Source organism: Pelodiscus sinensis, chromosome 2, assembly GCF_049634645.1.
Source record: "Pelodiscus sinensis isolate JC-2024 chromosome 2, ASM4963464v1, whole genome shotgun sequence".
Classification (NCBI taxonomy): domain Eukaryota; kingdom Metazoa; phylum Chordata; order Testudines; family Trionychidae; genus Pelodiscus; species Pelodiscus sinensis.
Window position 1 is genome coordinate 7976253 of NC_134712.1, and position 26553 is coordinate 8002805.

The 26553-nt window shown below is 42.9% G+C and overlaps 1 protein-coding gene across 3 annotated transcripts in view; it reads left to right on the forward strand.

The window, feature by feature from the left end:
* Nucleotides 1-26553, forward strand: part of TRAPPC9 (trafficking protein particle complex subunit 9) — a 660858-nt gene that overhangs the window by 119552 nt on the left and 514753 nt on the right. For all 3 annotated transcript variants that reach the window (XM_075920070.1, XM_075920071.1, XM_075920072.1), the window contains exons 16-17: nt 14642-14794; nt 22778-22902. In XM_075920070.1, coding sequence (XP_075776185.1) covers nt 14642-14794; nt 22778-22902 — 278 coding nt within the window. The remainder of the gene's footprint in view (nt 1-14641; nt 14795-22777; nt 22903-26553) is intronic.

Genomic DNA, 26553 nt, shown 5'->3' on the forward strand with positions numbered 1-26553 from the left:
ATTTTTATAACAAAGAAGCTTTCAGACAGTACATGTATTTAATATTTTTTTCTGCTCAATACCGCCTACCATGTGTACAGTACTTTCTACTTTTTAAATTAAAAAAAAAAAGTTACCTCTGTTGGGAAAGACTCACTTTAAGGAAGCTGTAATAAAGTATATGCTTCTAGTTTGAATCAGAGTATGAGCTGTTTTATAATACATTTTGTAAGTGATTGTTTAAGCAAATGCATAAAACAGTGAAAACAGCCCACATTATGTTTATACAAGTATAACCCATGGTGATCACTTAGTGAAATGAAAATGTTAGCATGCATCATTAATTTAGATTGGCTCCCCAGAGACTTCTAGGATCTAAATACTATGTATATCAATGCTATGCAGAGAATAGCTTTAGAAGCAGCAGATTAATAACAAAAAAGCACATTCTTCACAAACAATTTATTAATTTTCTATTTCTATATTGATATGTCATTTTGCTATTATGTCAGTTGAACTACTGCAATTAAGCTCACTTTCTTTTGAGTGCTTGCTCTTGTCCAGTTCACGTTAGATGTGCTCCCATGCATACAGTTGCTAGAGATTTTTTCCCTCAGTGGTATCTATATATCTGTCTCTGGCCCTCCTGGAACTGTCTGTGTATAAGGGGTACTGCTAGCCCTGCATCCTCTCAGTTCCTTCTTATCACCTGTGATGGTGGTTTGGCAATCCCTCTTACTCTTGCAAGGCTTCTTTTCCTATATTGTAGTATACTATATACAGGCAGTCCCCGGGTTACGTACAAGATAGGGACTGTAGGTTTGTTCTTAAGTTGAATCTGTATGTAAGTCGGAACTGGCGTCCAGATTCAGCCGTTGCTCAAACTGACCGCCAGTTCTGACTTACATACAGATTCAACTTAAGAACCCCAAGCGTCCCCAAGTCAGCTGCTGCTGAAACTGATCAGTGGCTGATTCCAGAAAGCCTGGGGCAGAGCAACTCTGCCTCGGGCTTCCTGTAGTCAGCACTGGTCAGTTTCAGCAGCGGCTGACTTGGGGACGCCTGGGGCAGAGCAGCTGGGGTGCTGCTGGGTTGCTCCAGTAGCGCCGCTCCTCGGCGCTACTGGACCAACCCAGCAGCACCCCAACTGCTCTGCCCCAGGCGTCCTGATTCAGCCGCTGCTGAAACTGACCAGCAGCGGCTGAATCAGGACCTGGGGCAGAGCAGCTGGGGTGCTGCCGGGTTGGTCCAGTAGTGCCCAGAGCGGCGCTGCAGGACCAACCAGCAGCGCCCCAGCTGCTCTGCCCCAGGGTCCACAACCAAAGCCTGGTCTGCTTCGGGGGGGGGGGGCAGCACACTAGCTGCGCCGCCCCCCCCCCCCAGCAGACCAGGGACACGGAGAGCAAAGCCGCAGCGGCAGCGGGGTGTCGCGCCTCTGAAGCTTTGCTCTGGCAAAGCCTCAGAAGCGCGGGAACCCGCCGCGGCTGTGGCTTCGCTCCCGGTGCCCCTGGTCTGCTGGAGACGGTCTCCAGCAGACCAGGGGCACCGGGAGCAGGTTTTCTCGCCCCGGAGGTCGAGGTGGCGGATCGCTGCCTGCGAGCTCCGGGGCGAGAGAGCCCCGTTCGTAAGTGCGGGTCCGACATAAGTCGGATCCGCGTAAGTCGGGGACTGCCTGTAGTTGTTATATATAGTTTTTAGTGTTAGTATGTGTGTATGTATGTCTATGTATGTTTAATGTATCTTTGAGCAGGGAGTTGGATTAGATGACCTTCTGAGGTCTCTTCCAACCCCGATCTTTTATGATTCGATAATATAGTGCGAATAGTTCTCCCTGCTGTTGAGGGAGTTCTGCACCAGAGGCTGGGCATACCCCAGGCTTCAAGCCTTGTTCCTCCTTTAATAAGCCAATGCCTGTGTGTGATTTACTTGCTAGCTGTCCAAAGTGCTTTGTGGAAATGCACATTAAAGTGAAGTTCCAGATCTGTAGGCACTTTAGACTGTATACTAAAAAAGATGGACATTTGCCTGAAAGCCCTATTCATTGAGGCTGCCCTCAGACCCGTCTGAGCCAAGCTGAGCACTTCAGTTTCTCTGAGAAGTGTTCCCTTAGCAGCATGCTCTTCCATCCCCGGTGCTGAGAAAGAAGCATAAAAAATAGTGCACTGAAAGATGGGGCTCTTTGGTGCCGAAGAGGGACAAGCAGGAAGTGATTAGTTTAGTGAGATCCATGTCGGGCCACTCATTCTCCCCAGAGCCACTCTTGGCCCCAGCAGTTCTGCCTAGATTGCTGAATCGAATGCAGGATCCACCTTTGACTCGTGAGAGTAATTGTGGGACCTCGTGCCTGTGGGTCCTTGGAGGCCTTCCAGGTAGCAATAGCGTTGATCGCTCTCTGGAACCCACCCATATCCAAGGTCCCCTGCTAGCTAAGGGAACTGGGAATTGAAGAGATCAAGGGAAAGGGAGCTCCTTTATGGAGCCATCGTGGTGCCATCTAGAGAAAACCCTCCATAGCCCTGTTGCAGCAGTCTCCAATGCATAGCCTGTCACTGGCTCCCAGCACTATCTGGAGGCAGAAGTGGGTAGTGCACCTCCATGGTCTGCGAAGTAAGAATCCTCTTTGGAGTCTCGGGGAATCATTTGCCTGCTGAAGACATTCCAGTATCCAGTCTGTGCAGTGGACTTCAGTAACAGTCACCCATTCCAGTGCTTGGCCTCCAGGCCACTGGCTAATGCAATGGCAGTATTGGAAGTCTGGGGCTTTCTACTAGTCCTAGGGCCCCATTCCCACTGTTCATGTTCAGTGTCAGAGGAAAGTCAGACTTTGCTCTAACCAGAACTAGACCCTGACTCCAGTACTGGAGTCTCAAAGGTGGCCCCAATGCTAGTGCTGCAGATGGAGGAGGAGGAAGTAGCAGTACCTTCTGGGACTGGCCTCTTCCTCCTCATCCCAGGATGAGGCAGTCTCAGGCTTGGGTATCCAATGCTGATGGATAACTTGTGGGCCCTTAAAGAGCACCTGAAACAAGTTACTGCAAACTTGGGGCTAGAAGTTGAGGAGTTGATACCTTGGCTGCATTGGCCTTGACAGTTAATGAGGTGGTGCTAAGAAGTGTCAGGGCATTATGACAGACCCCATTGACTCTGCCCCAATCTCAAAAAGGGTACAGTAGGTTTGAGTATCAGCAAACAAGTATCAGGGATGGAGTGGTCCTGCCAAATAGAGGCTGAGAGGTTGGACCTGTTTGGACACAAGGTTTAATCAATGGACAGCTTCTAGTTGCATATCTCTAACAGGCTCTGATGGGGAGATACAATTTTCATCTGTGGGACTCTTGCCAAATTTAAGGAATTCCTGCAATAGAAGTTTCACGGCTATCCAGGAGGAAGGCAAGACTGTGGTCCGGACCTCCCTCCAAGCAGCTCTGAATGCAGCTGTCACAGCACCCGGAACAATGAGATCAGCAGTTACCATGAGGTGCTGTTCATGGCTACAGTCATCAAACCTCTCTCATGAATTGTAGTGGTCCATCCAGGACTTCCCCTTTAAGGGTACCTGCTTGTTCTCTGAACAGACAGATTCCAAGCTTCACAGTCTCTGGGCCTATACACACTCATGGCCTTCAGGAAGCATTTTAAGTTCCAGATTTCTAATTTCTTCCAGGTAGGGGCCCCATGAAAGAAAGGGAAGGGGACATGCACATGATCAGACCCTTCCTTCTGTCTCAGTCTTCCTGTTGTGCTTTTACAAATATGCTCACAGGGCCAGGCAGGCCTTTTGAAAGATCCACCCGAGGGCGACATACCAATCTCAACTCTGGATTCATCTTTCCTTTTGTTTTTATCTGCCTGTCACCTTTTAGCCCAGTGTGACTGTACGTAGCATGGGACAGTTGGGTGCTCTGCACTTATAACAGTCAATTCATCCACCAGTTTTCGTCCTCTCCTCATCCTTGTTCCTCTGCTGGGGCTCTTTTTCACAAGCAGCTTCTTGTCTAGGCGGTAGGAGCCCTCCTGTGTGTGGGCACTGCAATGGAGATTTCTCAAGACTTGAGAGGGAAGGTGTTTTACTCCTATACTACCTAATCCTAAAGGCCACGGGCTGGGGAGGGAGAGGGAAAAGGGTGTTCTACAGCCCATACTGGAACTGCATTGACTCAATCAATATTTCAAGAAACTGAGGTTTAGTATGATGTTCCTAGTGTCCATCATTCCCTCTAGGGATCCAGGAGACTGGTATGCCTCCCTCAGTTTTAAGGATGCTTTTTCCACATCTCCATGTTTTGTAGACCTAGGAGATCCCTTATGTTTGTGGCAGTTGAACTCTGCTACTAATTTCCCTGTGCTTTCCTTTGGCCCCACAGTTTTTTGCTAAGTGTTCGGTGGTGGTAGCAGCAACAAAGTGTATGTATACAAGTCTGTGTGTACCTGGATGATTAGTGGAACAAAATCTTCCCCCATTCCAGCAGTTGGCTACCAGGCTGGGTCTGTTAATGAGTCAACTTTTGGTCCAGTTTTAGACAACAGAGTTTATGGAAATGTTGCTCATCTCTACCTAGGTTAACACCAATTTACTGGAGGCCAGATTCTGAAATTGTTTGGACCTGATATTCAGGTTGCAACCCACCCTCTTATTACTGCTCGGGTTTCCCTGAACCTGTTGGGTCATGTGGCATCATGTTCCTATGGGATGTAGTATGAGTGGCTATGTCTCAGACCCCTATAGATGAATCTGGCATCAGTCTATTCCCTGTAAAGACACCATCTGGACTCAGCACTCACGATCCTGCTCCAGGTCCTAGCTGCGTTGACTAGTTGGAGAGACCCTGGGTTCTTTACTGAAAGGGTTACTGTTAGGGCTGTTCCCCACTCTGGCATTTGGAGTGCAGAAGGTGGGGGCCTGCAAAAGACCTAAATGCCTTGCCTGTATAGGCTTAGCTTAAAAAAACTCCCCAAGGTTACAGATTCACTGCTCCTGGAAGATAGGCTGCTACCATCAAGTAAATTAAATAAAACCCTGAAAAAAATCAGGAAAAACACTTGAACTTCCCAAGGGGTATCCCTGAGCTATTTTGCCACATAAGCACTTGAAAAAAGAAACCAAAACATGGAAAACTAACTGTGTCTGATAGCTGACCTCTCAGGCTAGGCAGGCACACACAGACCTCATGTTACTTTTCAGGACACAAGAATCAAACCATTGCCTTAAAAAAGGTGATTTTATTGATGAAAGCAAAAAATATACTTGATAAAACATGCTTTGTTGCTAGGTGTTCTAGAGAAACTTAGAAAAGAACAGATTAAAACACAAAGGCTGTGTCTACATTGGCACCCCTTTCCGGAAAAGGGATGCTAATGAGACACTTCGGAATTGAAAATTCCGCGGGGGATTTAAATATCCCCCGCGGCATTTGCATGAACATGGCTGCCACTTTTTTCCGGCTCGGGGTTTTGCCGGAGAAAAGCGCCAGTCTAAACGGGATCTTGCAGGAAATAAGCCCTTTTCCGGAAGATCCCTTATTCCCCTTTCAAGTAGGAATAAGGGATCTTCCGGAAAAGGGCTTATTTTCCGCAAGATCCCATCTAGACTGGCGCTTTTCTCCGGCAAAACCCCGAGCCGGAAAAAAGCGGCAGCCATGTTCATGCAAATGCCGCGGGGGATATTTAAATCCCCCGCGGAATTTGCAATTCAGAAGTGTCTCATTAGCATCCCTTTTCTGGAAAGGGGTGCCAATGTAGACACGGCAAGGGGGAAAAACTGGTCTCTCTGGCACAGCTTAGGTATAGTGAGGGGGAAGGGAAAGAGGCACAAAAAAGTTTAACCAAAGAGCAAAATAAAGACAAATACCCTGATTACGACTGAACATACATTGCTCTGTCTACTCACAATCAATCCATATTGTACTTGAAGGCCCAGTCCATTTCCAGGCCCAGTTTTTTTCTTGTAGGCATGGTAATTCTGTTTGATTACTTCATCTTTTCTCCTCCAGCTGCTAATTTAGAACACATGCAAAGGGACAGCACCCAGGTATCTCTATTCAATTTAAATTTCCATAGTCTTTCCTTTTGGCTTTCCTGGCTTTCTGCCAGCACCTCCTAGCTATCTGAATGTAACCCTTAGTAACTGTGATGGATAAGAGGGAGTGCCAGCACTTCTATCCATCACGGTTACTCGTTTTGTTTCAGCATGCTTCTGGACACCTCAGTGGGAGCTTCACTTGTGTTCCCATCTCATCTATACTGGATTTCATGATACCACAATATGTTGCTTCACCCGAATCTCACCTCCCTGCATCTAACAGCATGGCTTTACCCTGAAAAGCAGGCCTGCTTGGAACAGCAAGTATTGTGTTCCAGCAGGGCTACCTACTTTACTAAGTGGAAATGTTTCACTTGTTAGGCCTCTGATCATCCTGGTTTTCTCTGCAGTTTATCTTAGGCTAGCTGTTGTAAAACATCTAGGTCTAGCTCTCCTCTCTTAAGGATCACTTAGCAGTCATGTCTTGGAAGTCTGCTTTCCTAGTGGCAATCACCTTAGCCAGAAGGATCTCCAACATCAAAGCCCTGCTCTGAGAGGCCCTTTATATGGTATTCTTCAAGGACAAGGTCTAGCTGCATCCCCATCTAGCCTATCAAAGGTGCTGTTACAATTTCACAAAAACTGTGACATTTTTGCTTGGTTCATTTCTGAAATGCGACAAGACTGCCAAGACACAGATGTATTCCATACTTCTATTCTTCTTCTATTCTTATTCTTCTACATTGATAAAATTAAGCCCTTCCGCAAGTCAATGAAAAGAATGAGTACTATCCAAAGAATTTTGGCCTAGATAACCACGTTTATCCTGCCTTGCTACAAACAGGTGAAGGCTATGTTTTCAGATATCAAAACCACTAATTCCACAAGAGTTCATATTTCATTAGCAGCATTTCTTGTGGACATCTGCAGAGCTGCAGTCAAAATTGTTGACGTGCACTCTTTATTCCCCTACAATATTATTTTGGGAAACAGCATCTAAGATCTGACCAGCTGTTAAGAGGAGTTGACTGGAGATTCCTCAAGCAAACCCTAGTCCTCCTGCAGTGTTGTCAGTGGTCTTCATTTCTTTTTTAGAAAAAATCTCTCATAAAAAGGCCAACCAGAATGCTCACTAGATGAGATATTAAAAGCTATTTCTGCTGAAGATTTTTAGAAGCTATGAGGTTTGGAGTATTGTAATAAATCTTATGTCCAAATTGTTATGGCTTAATGGAGAAGATTTCAAACAGAGACCCTCACACCAGAATTAAAAAAGCATGATCTTTCCCTTATTTACTACTACTTTTTCATTTTGAGAAGGGGAAAAATTAAGGTAATTGTGAGTACTTTTCAGTTCAGAGACTATTAAAATAAATCAGGTTTTGTATACATTAAGCGTATGTGCTTTCTGAAGTTCTCATACCATAAGAATGTGAAGACTTTCTTCTGGGTGGGGTGGGTAAGCAGTATCTGAAGTATCAACCTATTCATTATGGTAACTGTGGAGAGCTCCAGATAGATCCTGTCATACATTTCCTAACCATTATTTTCTCAGTAATGTGAGTCCAGATCAGACTGGATTCTTCTCAAACCCTTTCCAATTAACAGAACTGATTAGCCCTCCCCCTGAACATTCACAAGTTAGATTGTTAAATTAGTTGTTTTTTCATTTTTGTTAGTGCTGCATAATTTGAGTTAATTTATTTACACAATATCAGAAAATTGAATCTAGCTAGGAAGTTGTTAGCAGCTATGATATTTGGGATGCAGTTGTTGTGGTGAAAATTTTACTATATATGCTCTTTAGTCTTTACGAGTACATCTACATAGCATTCTGGTGTGATGCTACCAGTTGGGTTAACAAACTTGGTGGGTAGCGGGGCTTGCGTTAATGTTGTAATAATAGCTATATATAGCCAATGCTCTGAAGTTCCAGTACAGGCTGGAACTTGGTTCTGAAGTCCACTCTGCTACTAGATTTTTTGGTGGCAGTCATTTTTAACCAAAATCTTGCACGAAGCTATTGATTTTCTAATCTTGTACAGTACGTAGCATTTTTCAAACTGATTCTTGCCAATGCTAGTTTTTAAGTTTCACACTAACTTTAAATGTAACTTATACATTTAAATTCTAGATAATTGAGCACAATTTTGATTCTTGACAGCTTTTAGAATAAACTTAAGAGTGACATTAGAAGAGGAATGTAATGGAAAAGTTGCATCTGTCAATTTTTCCTTGTAAACGCAGATTTGTAGAGTTAAATATTGTTACTTTGAAATTATGAGGATTTTCAACATAAGCTTAGAAACTCTGTAAATTGACATACATACACTGCCTGCTAAACCATTTTTAATGTCTTGAACTTTAAAATGTAATTAGCAATAGAATTAGACATAATGCAGTTCTTCAGATGAGATCCTTATGCAATAGGAATTCTGGTTTCATAAACTATAGTTCATTTAAAAGATTTTTTCCAAATACCACTCATCAGTTCCATATAAGAAATTCATGTCTTGCACACAGCTGTACAATTCAATCTACCAGATAGCAAGGAGGCAAAGAAATTTGTCAGGGACAGTCTCTGTAGGTGGTGTTCGGATGATCTCCACTTTTAGACATAGATTCATAGAAGATTAGGATTGGAGGTCATCTAGTCCAACCCCCTGCTCAAAGCAAGGCAAGCCTATCTCACTCATTCCAGCTAGGAATTTGTCAAGCTGGGCCTTAAAAACCTTTAAGGATAGAGATTACACCACCTCTCTTAGGCATTCATTCCAGTGCTTCATCACTCTCCTAGTGAAATAGTTTTTTCTAATATCCAAACTAGTCTAGACAATTGCTCTTGGTTCTGTCATCTGCCTCTATTGAGAAACCCAGTTCCATGCTTTTTGGATCTCCCCCTTCAGGTAATAGAAGGCTGCTATAAAATCACCTCTCACTCTTCGTTTCTGTAAATAAGCCCAGCCTCTCCTGATAAATCACGCACTCCAGCCCCCTAATCATTTTTGCTGGACTCAACAATTTTCCCACATGCTTTCTGTAGTCGTGGGGTCTAAACAATGGATGTGGTACTACAGATGTGGCCTCACTATTGCTGAATAGAGGGATATAATCACTTCCCTCCTCACTTTTTTTTTGCTTCTTTTTCTTCCCTGTGGGGACACTTGTCAAGACACCTGCCAAAGCCTACATTTTCATAAGTAACAGTGATTTTTGGATGACTAGCTTGAGACTCTATAACTGTGTCTGTTCTTTGGAGACCGTGTACTCAGCACTTTCTGAAGTCTGTGAAAGTGTTTCATGTCGGGCACTTGAAATCATTTGCCATACTTAAAATTTTAGTCTCTTGTGTCCTCAATATTAATGTGCTGAAACTCTTTATTTTGGCCTAGCACATCTGGGAGTCCTGCTCCAAGGGCCTGCGTGTCATGATCTGATGTGACAACTACATACATCAACTGATAGGGCAGCCAGAACTTGTTGGTCAGGGCAGAAAACCTCACTATGTGTTTTCCAGTGATGTTTCAAATCCTCTTTTAATCAGGATTTCTTACCCATAAAGGGAGGTTCCAAAGAGGATGGAGAGAGGCTGTTCTCAGTCATGATAGATGGCAGAACAAGGATCAATGGTCTCCAGTTGCAGTGGGGTAGGTCTAGATTGGATATTGGGGAAAAACTATTTTACTACGAGAGTTACCTAGGGAGGTGGTAGAATCTCCATCCTTAGACGTGTTTAAGTACTGGCTTGATGAAGCCCTAGTGGGATGATTTAGTTGGGATGTTTTGGGCAGGGGATTGGACTCGATGACCTCCTGAGGTCTTTTCCAACCCTGTGATTCAATGATATTTGCTCTCCCACCTTAGTCTAATATGAAAAGCCTCCCTACATTGTAGCTGTTTCAAACAAACACATTTATGGGTGAAAAATTAAACCAGTCATTCATATTATATTTTGATCCCCAGATGCAATACATTTCACATTGGAATTAGATTTCTTTGAACAAATCATGTGTTTCTAAAATACACACAAAAGCAGTTCCTGTCAATTATATTCTGTAGTTGCTATGAGATGTCAGCATTAATAAATTGACTATGAAATACAAGATGCAAATTAATTTTCATCTGAGAACACTGACAACATTCAGTTTTACACTTGTAGCTATTAAACTCTGTTTTAAATGTACATTCAAAACAGAAATTGGAACTCTCTTGTTGTAACTGCACATTTGTTCCCTTAGGTTATTGAGGTGTCATTGTCTTGACCCCACTGCTGTTTCTTGTGGCTACTGTGGGATCAGAACTTTGAACCCTCTTTTTCTTTTTGGTCCTTGTTTTTCTTGGTAATAAGTGATTGATATCAGTGGCTGTTTCATAGACTACTAGAACTGGAAGGGAACAAGAGACCTCATGGCAGGACCAAGCACTATCCCTGATAGATGTCAATCCAACCTACTCTTACATATCTCCAGAAACGGAGATTCTACAACCTCTCTAGGCAATTTATTCTAGTGTTTAGACACCCTGATGGTTAGGAAGTTTTTCCTAATTTCCAATCTAAACCTCCCTTGCTGTAGTTTAATCCCATTGTTTCCTGTCCTATGCTCAGAGGCCAAGGAGAACAATTTTTCTTCCTCTTCCATGTTAACACCCTTTTAGATACGTGAAAACTGCTGTCATGTCCCCTCTGTTGTCTTTTTTCTGAACTAAACAAGCCCAATTCCTTCAGTCTTCCCTCATTGGTCATGTTTTCTAGACCTTTAATCATTTTTGGACCTTCTTCAATTTCTCCACATCCTTCTTGAAATGTGGTGCCCAGAACTAGACACAATACTCCAATTGAGGCCTAATGAGCATAGAATAGAGCGGGAAAATGAGGTCTCATGTCTTGCTCACAACACTCCTGCTAATGCATCCCAGGATCATGTTTGCTTTTTTTGTGACAGTGTTGCATTGTTAACTCATATTTCACTTGGGGTCCACTATGACCTGTAAATCCTTTTCATCAGTACTTCTTTCTAGACAATCACTTCCGACTCTATCTGTATGAAATGGGTTGTTCCTTCATAAGTGGATTACTTTGCATTTGTCAATATTAAACGTCATTCTATTTATCTCAGACTATTTCTCCAGTTTGTCCAAATCCTTTTTAAATTTGACCCCATCCTCCAAAGTACTTGCAGTCCCTCTCAGCTTAGTATCATCTGCAAACTTAATGAGCGTACTCTCTATCCATCATCTAAATCATTGATGAAGATATTGAACAGAACCTGTTCCAAAACTGCCTTTGTATATAAGCATCTAAGATACTGATTTGATTTTGCCCCCCCCCCCCAGTTCTGCCTTGTCCCTTCTTTATCTCTGCTATTATAGCCCATGCTCCCTCCCATTTCTGAGCCATCTCGCAGGTCTCCATGTTTTTCACTTACCTGTAGGCTTTGGTCAGCTGCCCCCATCTAACAGAGTTTAAAGCCTTTATCACTAGGTTAGCCAGTCTGCCTCCAAATACTCTCTTCTCCTTCCTGCTTAGCAGTCCTCTTTGGAACAGCATCCTGTGGTCAAGGAAGCCAAATCCCTCCTGGTGACACCATCTTCGCAGCCAGGCATTCACCTCTTCAGGATACCTGTCTCTGCCTGAGCCTTTACCTTTGACAGGAAAGTCTGAAGAGAACACCACCTGTGCTCCAGAGTCCTTCACCCATGCTCCCAGAGACCTCCCATTAGTAACTCTTGATCTGCTCAAGATCGCACCTTGCAGTATCATTTGTGCCCACATGGATGAGTAGCATGGAGTATTTGACAGAAGACTCGATAATTCTTGACAATGCCTCTATAACATCTTGGATACGGACCTCTGGCAGGTGGCATATCTCCTGAGATGACATCAGGGTGAGAGATGGGTGCCTCCATCCCCCTCAGAGGAGAGTCTTTGGGGGTACAAGGCTTCCCCTGCTTTGCTTTAGGGGGTGATACTTTATCTCCTGTATCCAGAACAGCATAAATGTTCTCCAGAGCTATGGTAGGAAGGTTGGCAGCAGGGGTGGAGCACTGCCCGCTGCCAGAAGTGACCAGCTGCTAGTGTTCCCCCCGAGTCAGAGCTATCTCCTCCTTCACCTGTGGTGTCAGCCATCTTTTGCAATGAGGTCTGCACATGAATGATCTCAAAGAATTCCTCGTGGATTTGGATGCTCTTGAGCCTAGCCATCTTCTCCTGTAGCTCTCCTACCTGCTTCCTGAGAGATTGCACCATGAGGCACCTTTCACACTGGATGGTCTCCCCAGTCTGGATTTCAGTAAGTGGGAATTGCAAGCCTTAGTTCCTACTAAACCACACCAGGATCTGGGTAGAGGCATCCATGGTCAGCTGGCCTGTCTGGCTACAAGTGCAGATGGAGGAGACAGAAACAGTGCTGGCACAGATGTTGTGGGTCTTTCTAACCATATTAGGACTCGCCTGTCTATAGCCCCCTCTATACACTCCCCTGGTCACTCTGCCTCTGACTTTTAAAGCCTGCTCATCTAGGTCAGGCCTACCTCCTTGTTAGCCATACGGGGATCAAGGGAACAAAAGATCAAATACTCCCACTCACACAATCACAACTGCCACAGTAATTGAAACAACCTGCAACAGAACAGAAAGAGAAACAAAATGCAAACAGTAGAGCAACCTTACTCACCCCAAGGCTAGTACACTCCTGCTGGCCTGTTCAGCAGTGGGATCTCCCAACTTCCCTGTCGGCAGCCCCCTGTCTGCTTCACTCCCCTGGTCGCTCTGGCTTTTAAACCCTGCTCATCTAGGTCAGGCCTACTCCCTCATTAGCCACACAGGGGGAGGCTGACCCCAAGGCTGTTTCATTTTACTGTTGTAGTTGAAGTTTTATGGTTAATGTTAGTCCTGCAAGAGCAGGCATGCTAAGTTGCTATTCTCCCATGCCTAAAAGGACAGAACTCTGGTAGTTTTTTCCTTTTTTTCACCTGCCTGCTGCTTGCCGGCTCCATTATGGTGCATGTGGCAATGGGAATGCGCCCACCAACCCACATAAATTGATTCCTCCACACTGTGCTGTGATGCTCCTGGACCTATTGGACAGGAAGGTCTATGCCTCTCAGCAGTATTACAGTTTTTCATTGGAAACTACCAGGCTGTGGTGGTGAAGTAAGATTTCAGCAGTTGTGCCATGCTAGCAGAGTTCCTTGGCAACCTGCTGCAGGAAGAGCCAGCACTTGATCTCCCTCATGGATGAATAAATGGTGCTGTCTTTTGGACTTTCCACAGCTTCCAGAGTATTGGCTGTGGCAGTATATTTAAGAAAACAAGGAATTCACATCTCCTTGTACAACTGGTTAATCAAAGACACTTCCCAGCAGGAGAGAGAGAGAGAGAGATTGTGTCCTTTTCCTGTTCTCTTGATTCCTTCTTTGAGGAGCGTCCCTGTGGGTGCTCCACTTCAGGAATCTGTGTGGCCCTGCACTTCTAGCTGGAGATTTCCAGTAGCAGTGAAAAGCTGGTTCCCCCCCATCAGAGTCTCTGAGGGGACAAAAGAGGCAGAGGTATAAGAGGGGGAATGGGTGCAAGCCTGGAATCAGCTGTTTGCTGGCTGTGCCCGGTCCCAAACTCGCAAGGGGGACCAGGGGCGAGCCAGGAATCAGCTGTCCCGGCTTGCTCCTGGTGCCTTCGGCTGTGCACCTGCTTTTTAAATGTATCAAGAGCCTGGCAGCTCTTAATACATTTAAAAGGCAGAGCCACAGCAGTGTTAGCTTCTAGGCTGGAGAGCTTAACCCCATTGCGGCTTTGCAGTTTCCACCTTATCGATTATTAGAGTAGTCAATGGAAATTCCATCAACTACTAGATTAGCTGGTTACCCGCAATTTAACATCCCTATACCTGACTGCCAAATCTGCCCCAGTACTGTCAGCATCCAGAACCAAGGACTGACGGGCATTGAGACAGCCTAAGGAGCAAAAGGGTGCCCCCGCCCTGCTGTGATTTAGCTCTAAAGAAGACACCCTTAACAAAGCTAAGCCTACTATCTCAGCACAGAGAAAACTGAATGAAACCTTGGCACTAAGCAGCACAATGACGCCACTTGATGATTTCAGATGGGGAAAAAAAAATTACATCTAGTGACAAACCCCATTTTTGTTGGTTGTGCAAGTATTTTCAAAACAAAGAAGCCCCGACCATTTCCAAATTGCAGACACTCTGAAATAATAATGGATTTGACTTTGGAATTGATTGTCTTAGTTTTTTTGGGGGTGGGTGGATTATGATTAAGTAGTGCATAAAGATTACTTTAGTTCACTTTTAGGCTGCACTTCGAAGAGGCAAAAGTACATTTCATGCTGCTTGTAATTTGGTCATCATCTAGGGGTTTCTTTTGATGTTCTTTTGAATAAAGTTTGTATTTTGGTTTCCTGGGTAAACATCTTTTTCTTTCACTTGGTGTCATCAGCCCTGCTCAGGCCTGTCTGCATTAATTAAATTGTTTATGCTTTAATTCCAAATACGTTCACACATTGAAACAGAAAATGAAAAGAAATAATCTATACCCGGTATATAACGTGATATTTGTTTGTATTGATTTTAAAACTTAGTGCTCTTCTTGTGCATATGCTTATATATACTATGTACATTTTTAATATAGAAAAGCTCTATGGTGAGTTCCTGAGTTGGAAGCTAGAAGACACCCTATCCCAGTTTCCTCTCAAACCTGGAAAGATTGCAACATTTAATGTAAACATTAAAGTGAAGCTAGACTTCTCCTGTCAGGAAAGCCTTCTGCAAGACCTCAGTGATGGTAAGTAGGCTTGACATAATATGATACCCATCACTTTTATTAAAAAAATGACTTTATTTTTGCGTATTGTTTTAGATTTTTACCAATGTCAAATCTTCACACATGAGGAAATTATAGTGGGCATTGGATACTATGGGAGTCATACAATAATTATTTAATGGCAGTAGACCTAGAAATTAAAAAAGCTAAAACTTCATCACTGTTTAAAAAAACCAAATAACCTACATTACTGGTAAAAACATACAAAGTAAATATTCTTGGATTAAGTTCTAAGGTCAGAAGTGGTATTTTAATTTCTTTGCATATCTATACATTTCATTTATTATAGATGCACATATTTGTATTGGTTTGGGGGTGTACAGAGAAATTGACCTTGACTGTCACTTACTGATGAATCTTATATTCTAAATCTAGTTGCAAACTCCTCTTTTGTTTGGAGTAGAGTGTTTTATTTTGGCCAACATTTCTGTGTGATCCTCATACGATCTTTCAAAATCAGAGGGTGGAACGGATACCTATTTGAAAATTATTATCATGCAATGTTTAGGGACACATCTTCAACGTGATATGTGGGATTTAACATGGCGCACCTATGGCTACTGATATGATTCTCATAGCCAGCGTTTTTCTCATCATGTATAGAATTTACTCATACATCATAAAATCATAGAAATGTAGGACTGGAAGGGACCTTGACAGGTCACTTCATCCTGTCCCCTGTATTGAGGCAGGGCTATATATTAATTAGACCAGTAGTTCCCAACCTTTTTTATATCATGGACCAGCAAACACATTCACAAACTTTTGGTGGACTGGTAATGTTTTATCTGCATATTTGCATATTCATATGCAAATAAAAAGTTACTTGTCTGCCAAAAGTTTGTGAAGGGGTTTGCCAGTCCCCAGTATAAAAAGCCCCAGCCCCCGGAGTCCCTCAGTGCCAGACCTAACCCTTAGAGTCCCCCACATTTCTCCATTACCCTCCAATGCCCGCCACTGCACCCCCCCAATGCCAGCCTCCTGTTTCCAGAGCCCCACTGTACCCAACTCCACCATGGCCCTTCCCGTACCAACCTCTAGGTCTCCAATGTTAGCGCTGTCACCAGTGCCCCACAGTGCCAGCCCTTTCCCTGTAGCCCCCTCACTACTAGCCCCACCCCCAGAGCTGGTCAGTGTCAGCCCACGCCTCTTAGAGGTCCTCCGTATTAGCCCTGCCCCTAGAGCCTCCCAAAATTAGCTGTGCCCCCAGAGCTCCCCAGCACGAGTCCCCTGCCTCTTAGACCCCTCACCTCAGAGTCCCCCAGCATTAGCTGCTCACCTAGCTCTGTTGCCTGCCAGCTGAGTGCTGCTGTCCAGATCACGGCTGCCGTGCCGCGCTCTGTGCAGCCTTCCCACCGTGCAGCGAACTGCTCTTCTGAAGCTGGGAGGAGACCCCACCCCTGCCTGTCACTGGTTGGCTGAGAGGCAGGGTAGGACATGATTCTCCCTGACCCCAGACCTGCTGATAGCTTTCTTTGATAGGATAACAAGTCTTGTGTATAAGAAATATGTGGAGGAATCGGAGAAAGTCCAGAGAAGAGTAAGAAAAATGATTAAAGGTCTAGAAAACATGACCTATGAGGGAAGACTGAAAGGATTGGGCTTGTTTAGTTGAGAAAAGAGAAAACTGAGAGGGGACATGATAGCAGTTTTCAGGTATCTATAAAGGTGTTACAAGGAGGAAGGAGAAAAATTGTTTTCCTTAGCCTCTGATGATAGGACAAGAAACAGTGGACTTAAATTGCAGCAAGGGAGGTTTCTTTTGGACATTAGGAAAAGCTTCCTAACTGTCAGGGTGGTTAAACACTGGAATAAATTATCTAAGGGGGGTTGTTGAATCTCCATCAGTGGAGATGTTTAAGAGCAGGTTGGGTAGACATCTATCAGGGATGGTGTAGGTGCTTGGTGCTGCTGTAAGGGCGGGGAACTGGACTTGAGGATCTCTCAAGGTCCCTTTCAGTTCTAGTTTTTAATGATTGTAGTACAATTAAGAAGTTTTTTCTGATGTCCAACCTGAGTCTCCCTTAGTGTAATTCAAACCAATTATTTCCTGTCCTAGCTTCAGTGGTAATGAAGATAAATATCAGAAGTGTGACCTTTTTAGTCTGTATCTGCAAAAATAACGAGGAGTCCCATGGTACCTTATAGACTGATAGATTTATTTGGGCATAAGCTTTCAGGGGGAAAACCCCACTTAGTCAGATGAACAGAGCAGAAATTGTAGAGGCAGGCACTAGCACATAAAAGAAGGGTGTTACACTTATCAAGTGGACAGCCAATGTTAATGAGGCCAATTGAGTCAGGATAGATGTGGCCCCAGTTTCAATAGTTGATGAGAGGGTGTGGGAAACTTGCTTTTATAGTGAGCCATCCATTCCAGGAGCTATTGAAACCCAGAATAATAGTGTCAAGTTTGCAAATGAATTGGAGCTGTTCAGTTTCTCTTTGAAGTCTGTTTTTAAAGTTTAGAAAAAAATCTGTTACTGAGTTTCTAGGAGATTGAAAGCTTCAGAGGGGTAGCCAAGTTAGTCTGTAATTTTGTTAGTTTGGGGGTTGGGATCCTTCTTCGGGTGGGGGGACCACAGAAAAATCAGTCAGGGGTTGAGGGAGCTGCTGTGCCAGCATAGGCTCACGAATGCTGGGGGAGACTTTAAGCTTTCAGAGCCAGACGCAGGCAACCCAGGGGCTGTATCCAGCTCCCGGGTCTTAGGATCCCCACACCGGTTTAACTTTTCCCAGCCTGAAGTTTTTAGAGTTTTCTTTAGGTTTTTTTTTTTTACGAGATATTTGCTTTTCTTCACCATATTAACAAATTTTCAAGCACCACTTGACTTTAAAAACAATCCTGGTATCCCTACTCCCTCGATAAACATAAGTAGGTAATTTTGCCTTTAGTGAATTGCAGTTGATTTTTTGCCTCTCATGATCATTTTAATTCAGGTGAGTTAATCACAGGATTAAATATTGTGGCAATTTTCAGTCTTTTAATAGTAATTCATTGAGATTTTGTAGGAAGCAAATTTTGAAATACACTACTTTTAATTTTCCATTTATATTACCAAAAAACTTCTTTTAAAATCTAGCTCAAATCCAGTAAGTAAGGTTTTGTTGAAAAAAATAGATCTTGTCAAACCCGATTTTTTGATTGAAAAAGGTAACTGTGTAGATGAATTAATACATAATGTTACCTTTTAATTAAGTTTGTTAAATGTATTAAGAACTAGTTAATTGACCAGATTTCACAAAATAGTTGTTGGGGGGAGTCATTATTGAGTTAGAGGTGTTTTTAATAGGGTTCAGTACTTTAGGGATCAATACTTTGCCCAATGCTGTTCAACATTTTCATTAATGATCTGGAGGTAAAGATAACATCTCTATTAATACCATTTGTGAATGATACAATGTTGGGTAAAGTGGTAAATAATGAAGGAGGCAGGGTAGTCATTCTGAGTGATCCACATCACTTGGTAAGCTGGGTCCATTCAAATAAAATATTTTAATATAGCTAAATGCAAGGTTGTACATTCAGAATCAAGGCATAGGCCATGCTTAGAAAATGGAAAAATGTATTCTGGAATGTATTCAGTGACTCTCTAAGGATTTAAGGTTCATAGTGAAAAAGCAAATTAACATGAGCTTGCAGTGTGAAGTTGTGGCAAAAGAAGCTAACATGATAGGAGAGTAGTAACGGTTTAGAATTAGAGCAATTTTTTCCCTCTGTGTATGGCATTGGGGAGGCCATAATGTGCTGAGTTCTGGTATCTTCATTTTAAAAAGGAAGATGAAAATCGAAAAGGGTGTACTATTCTGATTCAAAGGCTAGAGAAAATGCTTTATATTGAGAGACTTAAAGAGCACTATCTGTCTAGTTTATGATAAAGAAAATTAAGAAGGAACTTTATTATGTAAGTGCTTTCACGGGGGAAATGAGGATGCTAAAGGGCTCTTAAATCCAGCAGAGAGTCATAACAAGAACCAGTCGATGGAGCTGAAGTCAAGAGAAATTCCTTCTACTTGACCCTCTATGGGTCAATGATACATTGATATCTATGGGTCAAGAGAGAGAAATGAAGGGCCTCCTGTTTCATCATAGAAAAAGTATCATGTATTTGCCTTAAGGAAGCATTAAGTTGAGAAATATGCCTTTCATCTGGTGCTAACAGTTAATTCTATTTTTAAAATTAATTTTTTGTGGGGCTGATAAAGAATCTCCCTTCATAGGTGAGATCGGCCAGTAGAATTCTGGTGGGCAGTCTGAATGTTTTAAGGCATTACAAAATTGTTGTCAGCAGTTAAACAATGACAGCTTTTGTACGTAGTTGTTTCATTAATATACATTTCGGGGAAGGCAGAGAGTGAGCTGTTGTGAGATGGAATACACCTGGTGTTAAACTCCATCTGATCATGGGCTAACTTGGGCCCAACATTAGATCGCTTTTCTTTAGTAGAAAGTACATTTTCAAGGCAGCCTGCCTTTTTGAGCAGGTGGTGGTGGTGTGAATACTAAGTGTGGGCATTTGTGCTTGAAAAGATTCATTAGCCCTCCACCAAAGAAAGTATATATTTACTAACAGTCTTCTCTCTTGGAGACATGGATGTCAAAAACATGGGAGAACCTGATATAGGCTCCTGTTACTGACAATTTGAGACACAAAATGTGTGAAGTAGTATATTTTGTGGAACAACTTCTGTTGGAGAGGGGAACAAGCTTTTGAGTTTACACATAGTTCTTCTAATGACTAGGTATATCAGATTTGTATTATGTTGGGTGTAGTTAGGCATTTGGGAACAAATCTCTATTGCTTTTTCTTTTAACATTTATTTTCGTTTCCACTTTAGATAATCCAGTCTTATAATGTGCCTGCAGTTACTGCATCTTACTGTTTTAATTTGCCAGCAGCCAGAGACACAATGATCTTTCATTTCAATGATTATAGCTTTAAGGATTTCTGTACTAAGAAATTTTTCTTTTCTCAGCTCAGTATTCTGAATGATACCACATGTTGTGCAAATTATTTTTTGTTTCAGAAGAGCCTAACTTTTAATGTGTGCATGTTTTGTAGTATTCAGAAGACTAATATTGGTGAAGTGATTCTGCTTAATTTTAACATATGGGGTTTTTGAAAATTTGACCATAATGCTAATGCTTTGTTTTTGCTCCTTTAAGGGGAGACGGAAGTAGGGAGTGGGCAAAAATATAGGTTAATAAAATTCTAAAATATTATCCAGTATTGTTAGTTCCAAAACTCATAAGTCAGGCCCCCAAATTATGAGATGTTAAGATAGATAATGCATTTTGCGCTTTCCTTTAATTTGCCTTCTAGTGTCTGAACCTGTAGAGTATGCTGGGGGGATATGTTTTCATCCTTTTCTCTGTCTCAAGGAGTTATAATGAAATATGAGATAATTGTGAATGACTGTGACTTTAGGAGATCCTCTGCACAGAGTGAAGGGATATGATTTTAGATATGTTATGGAGGGAAGGATGCATAGGTTGAGGTATACAATAAAACAGTCATACACTTGGGCTCATCTACAGAATGGCTATGAAATGGGACCTTAGTTAGGCATTCAGTTTTCTTTGTTTTTAGTTTTTGGGCCATGCCACCTCTGCATAGATAAATACCTGATGTTATTTATTGAAGTGAAGTTTTTGATGTTATAATTAAATTTTGACGGGGGTAATTTTTGAAGACAATACAGTATATAAGAATGATTTTGACACTGACTCAGTATATGGCTCTTTATTTTATCCATTTCAGTTCATAGCTGTAGAGAAAATTGACTGTACATAAAAAATTAATTTATACTTGCCATTTTTAAATGTGAGAAATAGAAAGTATGAATTTTATAACAACCACATATAGAAAAATTTGTCAATTATTTCTTTGTTAAAATATAGCAATGTGTTTACCAAGCCAAGTGGAATCTTAAGCTGGAATCTTGTCTAAAGATGCGGCAGTGGGGTTTAACTGTTTATACCTCAAAAATTACATATGGTGCACCATTTCTTCTTAAATTGGTAGCTAACAAGCTATTATATTTATTGTTGCTGGAAGAATCCGCACATTATTTTCAAACTTTTACTTAAAATTGAAGTTTCTCCTTTTGTTTTGCTTTTATATAGTCATTCCATGGTACTCCTATACTTTGGTGTAAATGACTTTTGTGGAAACAGAAATTAGGTTTCCACTTCACTTTGGATTTAATTAGTATATGAAATTATTTGCTGCTTTGTGTAGTACAAGGGAATAAAATAGGTTTTTCTTCAATCTTTTAGCATTAGAGCTAAAATTCTACATATTGAGCTATGACTGTGCTCCTTAGTAAAGGTTTTCGCAATTTATGCTTAGTATGTGGTCTTTAATAGAATGAAAAAAATTACAATTCAAATGAATAAGTTTCTTCTTTCCTTTCATTAAAGTATGTAGGTTTATTAGTACAAGTTGAGACTCGGTAGTGCAGCACCCTCGAGACACGACGGGTCCTGAACAAGGGAATTTGCTGTACCAAGGAAGGTCAATGTTTACCTCTCCTCTCCTGGGGTGCCATGCCTTTGTTGGTTCTGCTCTTAGAGCTCTGCTGGGGTTCTGCTGCTTTTGCTCACTGGAGCACAGGAGTTGTGCTTCTGGACTCTGTGGCTTCATGATTTTAATCTAGCTAAGCTCCTGGTCACAGCCAGCCCCAAAGCTGGGGGTCACCCATGATGCTGGACCAGAGGTATTTCCGGACTAGGGAAGTCTGGTTTAGAGGGGTTCAACTGGTAATAAAAGTTGTCTTGATATTTCTTTCGATTACTGTGTGTGCTTATATACCAATATATACTGGCTACTACTAAAATATAAAGTTGAGAATATGCCTCTGAAAATGTGTCCTTCTCATTCAGTTTTGGGATGAGTACTGCAATACAGAACTTAGGTTTCCATTATGCATTTGTATTATTTCTAGTGATGTAAAGGGGTAACTGGTTACCTGGTAAGCATTGCCTTACTGGCATGCTTACAGGGTAATCAGTTCTCTGGCGCCTGGCACAGTTGGAGCAGGCTCCCGCCTGCAGCGCACTAACACAGCCAGGCCCACTGCTCTTCTGTAAGGATGTAAAGGACTAGTTGACTATCTGATAAGCATTTGCTTATCAGATAGTATTTTGACTAGTTGATATCCCCCTTCCCCTTTGCTGCCTCTATCAGATAGAGGCATCAAAAGGGGATGAAGGGGTACTTCAAAGTTACTTTGAAACCCCCAGGCGGCTTTTCAAAGGGGGCAGCCACTGCACAGCTGATCTGTGGATCAGTTGTGCAGTGGCTGCCCCTTTAAAATGCCACCTGTGAGCCTTTCAAAGGGGCAGCTGTGGAACCTGGTATCAGCTGGGGACTCCCCAGCTGACCCTTGGCTCCTCATGTCATTTCACCAGAACCCGGGATAAGCTGGGGAGTCATTTCTCTAGAACCTGGGGTCAACTGTGAGTCCCCCGCTGACCCTGGACTCCATGGCTTTGAAATGCACAAGAGCCCCCAAGGCATTGTTAGTAGTTATGCTTAGTGCTTTTTTTCATTATAATTGCAATGAATGAAATCTATCTTTTGTGTATCTCAATTTAGTAAGCACCGGTCACTATAAATCTTTTTTGTACCTTTTTGTGTTATCCTTTCTTGTGGATTTTATTGAATTCTAATGTACCAGTTTAGTTAGAGACTATCATCCAAAGCGCATTGAAGTCAATGGGTAGCTTTCTGTTGCCTTTAGTCAGCATTACATCAGAACCAAAATCATGACCGCATCTTTTCTTTAACTTTTTTTGATATAGAGTGATTGTTTCATTCCCTGATGTCCCCCCCCCCCCCCCCCATCTGATAATGAATTAAGGCTATTTTAGAATAAGGCAGATTGGTATGTTACTTAAAACTTAAAAACAAAATAAATTCTGATTCTTTATTTTTCTAGATGGAATAAGTGTTAGTGGACTACCGCTTTCCAGTCCTTTTCGACAGATTGTCAAACCACGAGTTGAGAGCAAACCTATGAATCCAGCTGAAAGCTGTAAGGTTGGTGACTTCAGTCATGTAAAGGTAAGCTAGTGATATCCAAGTGAGTGAATGGTTCAGAGTTCAGTTTCTACAGGCAAATATTTACGTACTTTTAAAAAAGTATCAGTTGAACTATAGTCTTAGACCTTGGTTCTGTATTTTAAAAACTGTGCAATGAAACAGAAGCTGAGACTAGCTGCACAAAAATGTTTCAAGGATGCTATCAAGTAGAGATAACTTAAGAGAATGTCCGGAATGTCCCCCTTCCCCTTGCTTATTAGCTTTTTTTATTTGGGACCTGTGATTTAGAGAGGATGTCAAGAGCTTGTATCAGTTCCTTTTGATAACATGTTCTTATCTGTTATGAGTCAAGAGTGCAGTAAATGCTTCAGAAAAAGGGCCTTGTTTTACACTCAGCAATGAAAATATATAGCCTACTATTAATAATAAATCTATCTGTATTTTAGAGTGTGTCTCTCTTTGCGTCTGTCCGTTCAAGAATGCCTCCTAAACTGTAAGAGCTAGGACCACCAAATTTGGTATGCAGCTTCTCCTTATCCTAACTAAAACCATGGTCAGGATTTGGTTGTGCCTGGAAAATGCAAAGTGTTGGGAATGGGACTATTTTCGATAATGTGGAAATGGAGGGGCAGAGAGAGGAGGAATGAAAAGGGGAGGGGGACAGAGATTTGGAGGGATGAAATACTGAGTGGCTACAGGGAACAGCTACTGCACTGAGAGGCCACAGCCCCGAGTAGGGCTCTGCCATGTTGTCTACTAGCACATGAGTAAGGAGCACCCTGTCTCAAACCCACAGCCTACCCCCTTATGGAGAGCCGGCAGGCCAGCAGGCTCCAGTCTCCAGAGCCTAGCCCCTTCCTAGATAGCACCCCTGGGCCCTGCAAGCTGCTGGAATGGGGGAAGCCTTTGGAGCCTCCTCCCTCACAGCCTGTAGGCCAGCTAGAAGGAGGAGCAGCCCCCAAAGCCTGGCTCCTCCCCAGACAGGCTGCAGGCTATGGGTGGAGCAGCGCAGGAGGGGGCATCCCCCAGAGCCTTGTCCTCCCAGTCAGCGTGCAGGCCACAGCTTGCAGGCTGTGGGAGGGGGAGGGAGGGTTGCTGCAGGAGAGGGCAGCCCCTGGAGCCTTTTTCCTCCTAGACAGCCTGCATGATGCGATGGGAGGCAGCTCGAGGAGGGGCGGGGGAGGAGGTGCTGCCAGGGAGTGCTGCCTCACTCCCTGGAAGGGGTCACCATTGGAGCAGCACCACCCTTGCTTCCACAGGTGGTCCCTGGTAAGTCTTGCCCCCCTTAGTATCCTGTCCTGAGCCTCCTGGGCTTAGTCCTGTACCTACCACCTGCCTTGACTTCAACTCCCCCTCCCCCTTCCCCTTCCCTGAGCCCCCACATCTTCATTTCCCCTGCACTTTCTCACCTCTGAACTTTCACTCCAACTTTCATTTTCCTTCATTTTTGAAAAATAGTCATTGAAATAATGCATGTATATTTTTCGTTTATTTAAGAAAAATCCCTTCAGGTACAAACTCAAGCAGTGCCAGGTACATCTGCTAGCAAGTAAATAAGATGGAATGATCAGGAGAGAGCCTAGTGAATGTCAGTTTCAACAAATAGGAAATAGTAGTGATGAAAATCAGTGTTAAAATGGGTAGATGCTACGTGTTTTTTATTTACTGTAACAGTTACTTACTCCAGGGGAGAACCCTTTAATGAAGGATGTGTCAAAGTGTGCTCTGTGGAGCCCAGTGGCTCCATGTGATGAATCCAGGGGCTCAACAAGAAAATATTAATGACAGCCATATGGAGCGACATTTTTTATTAAAAGTTGAGAAGACTGTTTTTATAAATAGCCTGTTAGATTGAATATTGTTACAATAATTCTCAATAAACGAGCTCAACCCTGTGACGTGAAAAGAGGGCAAGGGTATATAAAACTATTCATAACTCAGCAAAACACAGACTTCAGCTCATGTACATGAAGATGTTGCAGTAGTATACAGCAAGATGCACATGAGCGGTAGACTCGATAACACATATGAGATGCTTCAAATGCTCAGTTCAGCCATCTGACCAACCTCTCCACAAGCAGAGGTGAATGTATGTCGGTGTGATCTGGTGTCACACTCGGGCAAGAAGGAGCTGGCTGGCTGGGGCACTCTGCTGCAAGAGGAAGTGGGACACGCTTTTAGCCTGGCTCCTGGGGCTCTGCTACAGGTGGTTGTACTAAGGAGCAGGCAGGTGAAAGGAGCCCCAGATGTGGGGGCATGCCCCCACCAGTCTGGAACTGCCTCAGCTCCAAGCCTCTCATTTGCCGGGCACCACTTAGGGAGATGGGGGCAGCTGAAGCTCCTTCCTCCAAAGATTTGAATGGAGATGCTGCCAGCTGTTCCCCTTCTCAACAGGGAGTGAGGGGAAAGTGCACAGTTGGCTGCATTTCTCACTCTCGCAGAGGAGGGCAGACAAACTGTGCATTTTGCATTCAATAACAGTGGCAAGAAGGAAAACACAAGCAGCATCCTGGTAAGTATGGCGGGGGAGAGAGGGAGTATGGCAAGGTTCACCCCCCCCCTGAACTTCCCCATCCCACTGTCTGGAGACCTCCATCCCAAATCTTGACTCATGTGCCTCCCACACCCCAACCTTCTGCCCTAAGCTCCGCCCACTTAGATACCTGCCTTGACTTTTGCTTTGCCCCCGAGCTGCTAAATGACATTTATTTCCCATTTTCTTTGTACTGAAGCCTGCTGCAGTACAGTGCCTCTTCATGCTGCATTTTCATTCAACATTTCACAATACATCTTTCTCTATTTTTATTACCAAACATATTCTCCATGGATAAGTGGCTAAGAAAGAAACTTTGGCTTCTAACACTTGGACTTCAGCTGAAACAAATGAGCAAAATTTTGGTATAGGAAAAGAACAATCGAAGCCTTTTGTGACTGAAAAAATGGAAAGTGAGCTGTCAGAGGAAACTGCATGCATGGGATTAGCAGCAGGCAATAAGAAGCGCAAGTATGATGAGCGTTATTGTCTTTTGAATTTACCTGCATTGAAAATAAAGATGTTCCTAAAGCACAGTGTGTGGTGTTGAACAAAGTACTTTCTAATAGTAGTTCTCTGATACCTGCTAAACTACAAAGGCATTTAGACACAAGTGCTTCTGAACACAAAGTCAAAGGCATACATCTTTTCAAGTGAAAGCTTGGTGCACTTTCAGTGATGAAAATTGCTAAAAGAAAATGAATACTCAACAGAAGCATCCTGCAAAGTGAGCTACCCTATTGCACGTGCTGCATACACAAGTCCAGAAAAACGCATCAAGCCTTGTGCAAAAGATATTGTGATGTGTATACTTGATGAACAATTTAGTTAAAAAGTGGAAGCAGTGCTGCCATAAAAAAATAATGTTGCGCGTCTCATTCAAGATCTTGCTGCTGATATTGAGAGCTAGTTTCTTGACTGATTTTTGTGCTGCGTATTCTCTGCAACTGAATGAGTCCACTGATGTGACAGAGCTTAGTGTTACTTGTGTTTGTCTGTTATGTTTGATAAAACCTAGGAAGAGGACTTGCTAATATGGAAATCCTTGCATAGAAATATGACTGGTGAAGAAATATTTAACTGTATTAACAACAGCATAATTCCAATACATGAAATTAGTTGTGAAAAATGTATTGATA